The sequence below is a fragment of the Chelonoidis abingdonii genome, chromosome 10 (genome assembly GCF_003597395.2).
Source record: "Chelonoidis abingdonii isolate Lonesome George chromosome 10, CheloAbing_2.0, whole genome shotgun sequence".
Lineage (NCBI taxonomy): Eukaryota > Metazoa > Chordata > Testudines > Testudinidae > Chelonoidis > Chelonoidis abingdonii.
Genome location: NC_133778.1, coordinates 35,545,137 through 35,554,184, shown reverse-complemented (window position 1 = coordinate 35,554,184; position 9,048 = coordinate 35,545,137). Strand labels below are relative to the sequence as shown.

Below are 9,048 nucleotides of genomic sequence, written 5' to 3'. Positions count from 1 at the left end.
ACAAAGAGCTGTGTTGTGCAAGAAACTTTGCCAGCCTCATTAGTGACCAGACAGGTGTAGTCTCCACTTTGGAGTGGCTGTACATCAAACAGCTCCAGTTCTGCAACTGAATTTTCCAAGGAGATGTTGCATCTGTGTCCCGGTACTAGTTCAACGCTACCTTTGAACCATTTAACATCCAATGGAGGGGTGCCTTTTAGGATACTGGTAAAAGTTATATTTGCCCCAGATAAAACTTGCAGGGGATCTGGTTTCTTCACGAAAGAAGGAGGTTCTAAAGACACACAGAAAAGAGAAGTGCACTTTGATGAAAAGTAAAATATTCCCTTACAAAATACTGGTGGTTAGAATCATGTGACAGGGCCAAAAATGTAAATTGCCAGCAAAAAAAGTATTTTATATCTTAAAGCTCCACCTTGTCCTGGATACTAACCTCTAACAGTCAAATATGCACTGCATTCATCAGATCCAGCTACGTTAGTAGCTGAGCATGAGTAAGTTCCCATATCAGATTCCTTTAGTGTGTTCACTTTCAAAGAGCAAGTATTGTCTGTGACAGTCATCTGATACTTGTCTCCACTAGTGATCTCATGTCCATCATGGAACCAGGATACAGAAATAGGTGGTGACCCAGACACTTTGCAATCCAGCACAACAGAAGAACCAGAGAGACCATTAACTTCTTTCAGTTTTCTTGTGAAAGAAGGAGGTATAATGCGATCTGTATAGGATAAAACACAGCTATAAATATTACAACAGTATAACTTAAAAGGTTGATGGCTTCCAGTCATCTAGCAGAAATATCACACTTTCCTTTGGCACATCTGAATTGGTGTCAGAGAATACTAAGAAGCATAATGTCCCCACGAGGCCTGAGGTAGTGAGAGAAGATAAGAACGAGTTGTAGGATACTCTAGAAATCTGTCAACTCACTCCCTTCTGAGGATCACTTTTCTCCTTTTATTTTTTCAATAATTCCTTATAGGGAGAAGAACAATATTGCACCATTTGGGATGTGCAGACTCAATTGATGAGACTGACCCCAAGCAACAGCCTCATCTTTGTGACAGGTGAAAAATGTGATGAAGGCTTCAACGTACTCCCTCCCTCCATGATCTCCACAACACTAGCGGACCCACATAGGGTGCCTTAAGTCACATTAGCGGTGAGTCTTCCCAAATTGGCAGAAGCCTGACGTGACACCGAAGGAACGCATGTTTGTGTAACGCCTTTAAAGAAAGTGTAAGACTCAAAGATAATTCACAAGTTAATCAACCTATTGAAAAAAACCTTTTTTTTTGGGGAAAAACACGCACTGAAGCTGTTGCACCTGCTTTTGGCCAACCAACTGTTTTTCACCTTCAAAAGTGTACTCCCCCTGTCTTCTACTTTTGCATTTTGAGGATCTTAGCCCAGACAGTTTTGTTGAGAATAGCTAATTTTGTTACTCTGTTAGTAGGACAGCTCTTTCCCATTCTTAAACCACCTTAGTTAGTGAGCTCGGAGTTTGGCCGTCCACTTGTGCATTCTAGAGTTACAGAGTTCCAAGAGTGACTTTCATATGGCCGGCGCTTCTCTACATGCACTGCAGGTTTCTGAATGATGACAAATCACAGCCATATTGATAACGGATGGGGAGATGCAATCAGTTTTGTTGATGATGAGGTAAAATATATCATCTATTGTTTTGTTGTCCTTGCCTACTACCAACCTAAGAACTGACAGAGTGGCAAGCACTCTCTGACTCCAGCATTACATTTTTTGATCTGACAGAGACTTTGGAGATATGTACTAGGTTATTTTCCATGCACTGTGGCTGGTTCTGACGTTTTCTGCAAATGCCGTTAGGAAGTTGCGATACTAGTTTTCTGATGATAGATACCAAAGATTTTGCGTTATCGTAACATTTCCTCCTTTGTCTTTGCAAGCCGACCATGAACAAAATGGAGGATCCATACATCTATACTGTGGGTGGCAGCGCAACGTGTATCCCATACTACAGCAGTGAAATCACTCTGATGACTTTCTCACAACATTGGTGTGGCTGGTGACGACGAGAATGACTATTCAATGTTATAAACCACAAGGAGAGTAGCAAGGGAGAGAGTGATGAGGATACATTATGCTAGGGAGATACTAATGATTGCAGAATCATTATACAAGTACTACTTTTAGATGTTTATAGAAGCTTAACGCAAGTAGGTCGACGGTCCTATCATGCATTATGGCCTTACTTGAGCGCTGACTTATTTGCGCCTACATTGTGGTCATCCCGTCCGTAAGGGATGCTGATTAGACTAGCATGAGGTTCTTCACTGACGTTTTGTACTTCTCTGGCTTACTTTAATTATTATCTTCTGTGGCCCTTATTATCCTAATTGAAATTGAGACGGTAGAAGTGCCTGGAAGTCTCAACTCACTAGATGATGGACAGTGCGAGACCTTCACAGTCTCAACCGGATGGGGTTTTGCTGAAACAGAGTGGCGTAGGCTAGTTGAAAGTGCAGACAGAAAGTTTGGGTCCTGTGTAATTCTTTTCAGTGCATCACAGAAGAAAAAAATTTCAGACGACTACTGAAATTTGCTATAGTTTGGAGATGTATGGATAGATGTAAGAGGAAGTTCACCAATATGAGATTCTTTCATGCTCATGGGACACGGTGAGATAGTATACTTGGCATTCTGAAAGTTTCTATTCATCTGATCTGACTAAAGATAATATTTTTACTCTTAGACTGCAAGAAAGTGGAATAAATATAACGAAAGACACACAGACAGAATCGTGAACTTTCACTTTAATGAGCCGGTACTTTGTGCTTTGCGACTACCCGCCGGCCATCTTGCGAGCTGTCACAACTGTATCTGTCCATCACTGTTTCCCACGGTAGATTGTGGCATTTCAATGACTGTAGTGGAATACGAGATGAAGGATCATGCTGTATTGTTCACCATCATCGATTTCGCGTGCATCTTTGGTACCAGCTGACGTTTGTATTTCTGGCGAAGCGCCTGCGTATATGAGGACATCGCTAGAGATAGGATCATGCTCTTTATTACACACTCTAGGGAGTACTAGCTATCAGTAGGTAACTCATGGCTGTGAGCTATAAATACAATAAAAAGGATAAGACACGAGGGATAGCCAGTCGTAAATGGCACTGATCGCAGTTAGATATTAACTATGATTTATAAATATATATTACTATTCTAATCAAAGCACAAGACTTGGTGTGGGTGGTAGTTAATATATCTACAAAAATGTGATATTACACAGCCGTTGATATACGTGGTGGAGCATGACAAATATGAAACACATAGCTTGAAAAGAGGTATTTTAGGAAAACAAGAAAGAAAATGTGTTATAAATGCAGACAAAGAAACAAAGAAATCTGAGACTTGTATTGAATACTCCTCTTGTCTTAATGGCTTTCCATTCTACCTGAGGATTTGGCTTTTGGATAGAGAACTGACAAAATCAGGGCACAAGTGCATCCTTCCTTTGACAGCAGAATCACAAAGATTCCGTTCAACTGCAGGGTCTATTAGCAGGTTATATATATATATATATTTATGTATTAGTAGGAATCAGATAGTATTAAAATTAAGAGTGTAATTATTTTTCAAATAGAAACTTTAAACGTACACTTACCAATCACAGTTAGCTTTGCACTGCAATATGTGGACCACAGACAACCCTGAAAATTCCCCTGATCTGCAGTTGGCAGTTCCTGATTTGAGTATGTGCCGATCACTTTAATTTTTTTTCATACTTGTTACTAGCAATTCAATTTTTGAGTTCCTTTGTACCAGGAGGTTTTGATTTCTGGATAATATCTTAATTTCACATTCAACTATAGCGTCTTCATCTGCTAAAACGGCCTGGTTTTCAATATCCCTGATGAGAGTAATAGGCTGAAAATATGATTTTAAAGGTTCAGTCTTCATTCCAAGATCACACTTTCTATTATGTATTAAATATTTACTATCAAGTCAAAACCATCATGTCACTCTGTCTGTTGAGTCTTTGCTGAATAATGATACAAGTTCGTCAAATCCTGTTCTTCTTTGCGAGCTCTCTCTGTTACCTCAATTTCCTGGGAGAAACACATGACATGATTTACATGAAGTAACACTATTGGGAAATAGCTAAGATCCATGTATTTATATCTGCTCCCCCCAAGAAGTTCTGAAGAGTCGTATATCTCTCTAACTGAACTTTCTGGCAAACCCATAGCTCACTATAAGCTTCTTCCCAGCCCATCTTACAGGTTCCATGTCACCAAGATCCTCTGGACAAAGACATGGAGACAGGACTTACTTGGATAGAAAGGTCACTGTTCAGCAGCACTGCCTCACCCAGGCCTGGTCTACACTACGCTGTTAACTGATTTTACAGCGTTAAATCGATTTAACGGTTGACACCCGTCCACACTACACTGCTCTTTATATCGTTTAAAGGGCTCTTTTAATCGATTTTCTGTACTCCTACAAACGAGAGGAAGTAACGCTAAAATCGATATTACTATATCGGATTAGGGTTAGTTGCGGACGCAAAATCAACGTTATTGGCCTCAATTATTTTTACGTAGCCTACCCACAGTTGCACCGCTCCAGAAATCGACGCTAGCCTCGGACTTGGACGCACACCCCCGAATTAATGTGCCTTGTGTGGACGCGCACAATCGACTTTTAATATCTGTTTTATAAATCGGTTTAAGCTAATTCGAATTTTCCTGTAGTGTTGATGTTTAGCCTCAAGTGTATTGAGCATGCTGGGAGTTCGCAGAGTGAGACATGATAGGATAGGAATCTGAATCTCTTATGCACACAGCGATGTCACAACTTGGACATCAGCCTGGTGCCAGAACCATGTTACTCTAACATTCCCACGCCACAGTCTGACTAGGTCTTACCAATCTATGACTTTCTTCCTCTTGGCTTTGCTTTAGCAGCTCAAAGGCTTGGAGGAGGCCACGGAAATCTGTAATTCCATACATGCGAGCATACTTCTCATATTCTTTAGGATCAACATTTTTGAGAAGTTCCATGATATCAATGGGCTTCTCTTCCTCTTCTTCCTTCTTTTTGGTTGGAGTACTATTTAAGCAAGGGGATTAATTAGAAAACATGCACAATATTTCTCCTTTCTAAGAAAATCCTTTGGGAAACTAAGTCTGCTTAAAATTGTTTGGTACAGAGCAAGCCTACAGGTTAGTGCTGGAGGGGCCTTATGTGCCTAATAGTTTGTAGGATAAATGCTCGCTACTCATGACTTCAAGGGGATTCTTAGCTAACTGAAACACTGTTGATATGAGTACGTCTTGATGGGATCAAAGCCAATATATAATTGGTATCAACCTGTTCAATACAGTGTGAATACTAATAATTACATCTGGATCAGAGATACAATTAAAATATTCCCCAGTGTAGAGATAATAGACAAATCTAGACAAGATTCTTATGCCTACCTCTTCAGTTTGGCTCTCAGATCTCCTTCAATTACTTCTTGCCTTCGTTCTTCAACTTGTAGGTTGGCACTGCTCTCAATTTCACCATGTTCATTGAAAGCTACACATCTGTACGTTCCAGAATCAGTTTTTGTTGCATCCCTTATTTCTAGTTTGGCTTCGTCTCCTCTCTGCTGGATGAAAATGCGACCTCCCTGGTTGAGTTGTCTCCACTTTCCCTTAGTCCATTTAACATTTGGGATTGGATCACCTCCAACTTTAGCAAGAAATGTTGCAACACTCTCTATAGAAAAATACATAATCAAGAAGCTCATCTTTCACATGTCTAAGACAGCAGGAGATAATATCATATTGCAATGCAACAAATAGAGAAAATGACATTTTTGGAGAATGAACTTACTTTCCACAATTTTGATACTCTTAGGCTCTGAGATAAAGTACAGCTTTCCATCCACTGGTGCTTTCTTAGCTGCTGGTGCAGCTGCTGGTTTTTCTGGAAAATAGGTGTAAGGAATTAAGATGGAGGGTTTAATAGAACAGCTCAGGCATAACAAATTTTTTTACTCCGCTGAATGAGAAGGGATGTACTATCGGGATATTTTTATTGCAGCTGAATCCATTTACTAAATCAGTATATGCAGTCCATGTGTGAAAGAAAAAAATGCGAAGTACTTTCCAATGACTTTCAATAAGTTGTCATTTCATTCCTAAAATGGAAGCAGACACTCTGGCCTGATTCTGATCTCTGTTACAGCATGTAAATTTTAATTTACATTAATGTAAACGACATCAGACTCGGGTTCTGATTTTTTTTAAATGGATTACTTTAATTAAGATTCTTAAATGCATAGCTGGTCACATAAATAAGTGGCCTGATTTTCAAAAGTGCTGATTAGTTGGTTACCCAGCAACTCTCAGGTCAGGACAGTAACAAAGAGCTTCTCTTTAGCACTCCTTTCTTAAAAGCCTGGCCCACAAGGTTTCTTAGAGTTATGATCAACCTACAGCTAGAAGTTTAAAATGACTAAGCTGCTGTAGGCCACTGCTGCCTCCATGCTTAGGTGGTGCTACCTTAATATGTTCATGACTGAAGAGCTCAGATGCTATAGAATGGGTAACAAAATAAAGTATCTTTGACAGAGAGAGAGAGAGAGAGTCTCATCCCCAAACTGTGTTAATTTCAATTGAGTGAGGGGGGCATGTGGGTTGAAGCTGAGATAGCCCAGCCCAATTAATTCCACTGCTGTCTCTGAACTGGGCAAAGAATTCTTTCTTATGTGCTCCCCAGCCTTCTTCCTTACTCTATTATCTTTTTGGCTGGCTCACTCCAGACTGTGCTGTGTCTCATGGTGCCACATAGGCATGGAGCACTCTCCCTGACAATATACCAAATTCCCTTAGTAATGTCCTACAAGGCATGCCTAAACCCCCATCTTCCCCATGGAGCATGCATGCTCTGGAGACTGAAGCCCGCTCTGTCGGCTTGGTCTTGCCTCAAACCCTTTGTTTTGTCTGCAAGGTTAAATTCTAAAACCTGAGGGTGGGGATCTAATGTTCATTTGACACAGACCTCCTAATGTATACATTGTATATTTATGGTGTTACATTAATTATCATTAAATATAATGCTACAATAAGGCCAGTATTTCAGATTACATAATATTTTATGATCTAACAAATACACTGGTTATTTTCTATTTGATTATGAACTACTTAATTCACAGAAAACAAAGATGTGAGCATTGTTGTTTTGGTATAAACTGCCATCACAAGACATGGTTTTTCTCTTTTACTATACCTTTCACTGTCACTTTTGACTTGCAAGAGTCACTTCCAGCCACATTTATAGCTTTGCACACATATTCGCCTGCATCAGTTTTAGTAACTGCGGTGAGTTCCAAAAGAGCTGTTCCATTAGCAAAGCTAAAGTTGCATTTATCTGAAGCTTTTATTTCTCTCCCAGCCTTCAGCCACTGAATCCTGATTGGCTGTGATCCCTGGACGTGGCAGCTGAGCTGCAAAATATCTCCTTCTGCTATTGTCACTGGTCTAAGAGGTTGGTCAAACACTGGTGGCTTTTTTGGTTCTGGAATTGGAAAATATTTTAGTAAATAATCAAGAAAGAAATGTGTGTTATGAACATGAGAGAGAAACACAGGAAATAAATGAAATCTTGACTCTAACAAGTCAGTCGTATCTACAAGTAAGAGAATGATAAGCAATGTCTGTTGATACATACAAGTCTGGTTTTCACAAGCATGCAAGAAGAGAGCTTTATGTATTCCATCTTCTATCAATGCAGTAATTATTTGGCACTCATTCTTAAAGACTATTAAAATAACTAAAGCACAGGAGCTAAGACTTCAAAAAAAGCAGATTTCAACAAAACTTAGAGTACTGGTCGGTATTGTCCCATGGGAAGAATAACCAAGCGAAAAAAGAGTTGAGGATAAATGGCAGTTTCTCAGGGAGACTACATTAAAGGCACAACTGCAAAGTATCCTGATGCGAAGGAAATATAGGAAGAATAGTAAGAGGCCAATATGGCTCCATTCTGAGCTGTTTAATGATCTAAAAATTAAAAAGGAATCATATAAAAAGTAGAAACCCAGACAAATTGCTAAAAGAATAGTACAAACATGTAGAAACAAAATCAGAAAGGTTAAGTCACAAAATGAGTTACACCTAGGAAGAGATATCAGTTCAATAAGAGGAGGATCGTTAATAAATTAGGATTAAGAGAAAGATGAAGGAAAGTGTCAGTCTTTGTGAACTCCTGGGAGGACTTGTGAGGTCCTAGAAGACTAGAGAAGGGCAAACATACTACTTATCTTTAAAAAGGGAACAATGAGAACCTGGAGTATTATAGACCTGTCATCCTAACTTTGATATGTGGAAAGATAATGGAACAATTATTAAACAATCAATTTTAAGCACTTGGAAATAATAGGGTTATAAGGAACAGCTGGCATGGATTTTTTCAAGAACAAATCATGCCAATACCAGTCTAATTTCCTTCTTTGACAGAGTTACTGGGCTAGTGGATAGAGAGAAGCAGTAGATGTGATACATCATGATTTTAATAAGTCTTTGGATACAGTCATACATCATATTCTCTTAAGCAAACCAGGGAAATGTGGTCTAGATGCACTTAGTATAAGGTAGGAGCACACCTTACTCAAGACCACACTCAAGAAGTAGTTATGAATGGTTCACTATCAAATGGGGAAGATGTATCTAGTGGGGCCAGCAGGGGTCAGTCTTGAGTCCAGTACTATTAAATGTTTTCATTAATGACTTGGATAAAGGAGTGGACAGTATGCTTATAAAATTTGCAGATGACACCAAGCTGGGGAGAAGTTGCAAACACTTTGAAGGACAGGATAAGAATACAAAACAACCTTGACAATTTGGAGAAATGGTCTGAATTCAACAAGATGACATTCAATAAAGACAAGTGCAACTACAAAATGGGAATTAACTGGATAGGTGATACTACTGCTAAAAGGGATCTGAGGATTATTGGGGAATCACAAATTAAATATGAGTCAACAATCTGATGCAGCTGCAAAAAAGACTA

At 39.3% G+C, this 9,048-nt stretch overlaps 1 protein-coding gene across 1 annotated transcript in view; it reads right to left on the bottom strand.

Annotated features, from left to right (window-relative positions):
- Positions 1–9,048, bottom strand: part of TTN (titin) — a 321,905-nt gene that overhangs the window by 198,449 nt on the left and 114,408 nt on the right. The window contains exons 103-106 of the mRNA XM_075069826.1: positions 7,267–7,554; positions 5,869–5,961; positions 5,469–5,751; positions 4,914–5,097 (exon numbers count right to left, since the gene is read on the bottom strand). Coding sequence (XP_074925927.1) covers positions 4,914–5,097; positions 5,469–5,751; positions 5,869–5,961; positions 7,267–7,554 — 848 coding nt within the window. The remainder of the gene's footprint in view (positions 1–4,913; positions 5,098–5,468; positions 5,752–5,868; positions 5,962–7,266; positions 7,555–9,048) is intronic.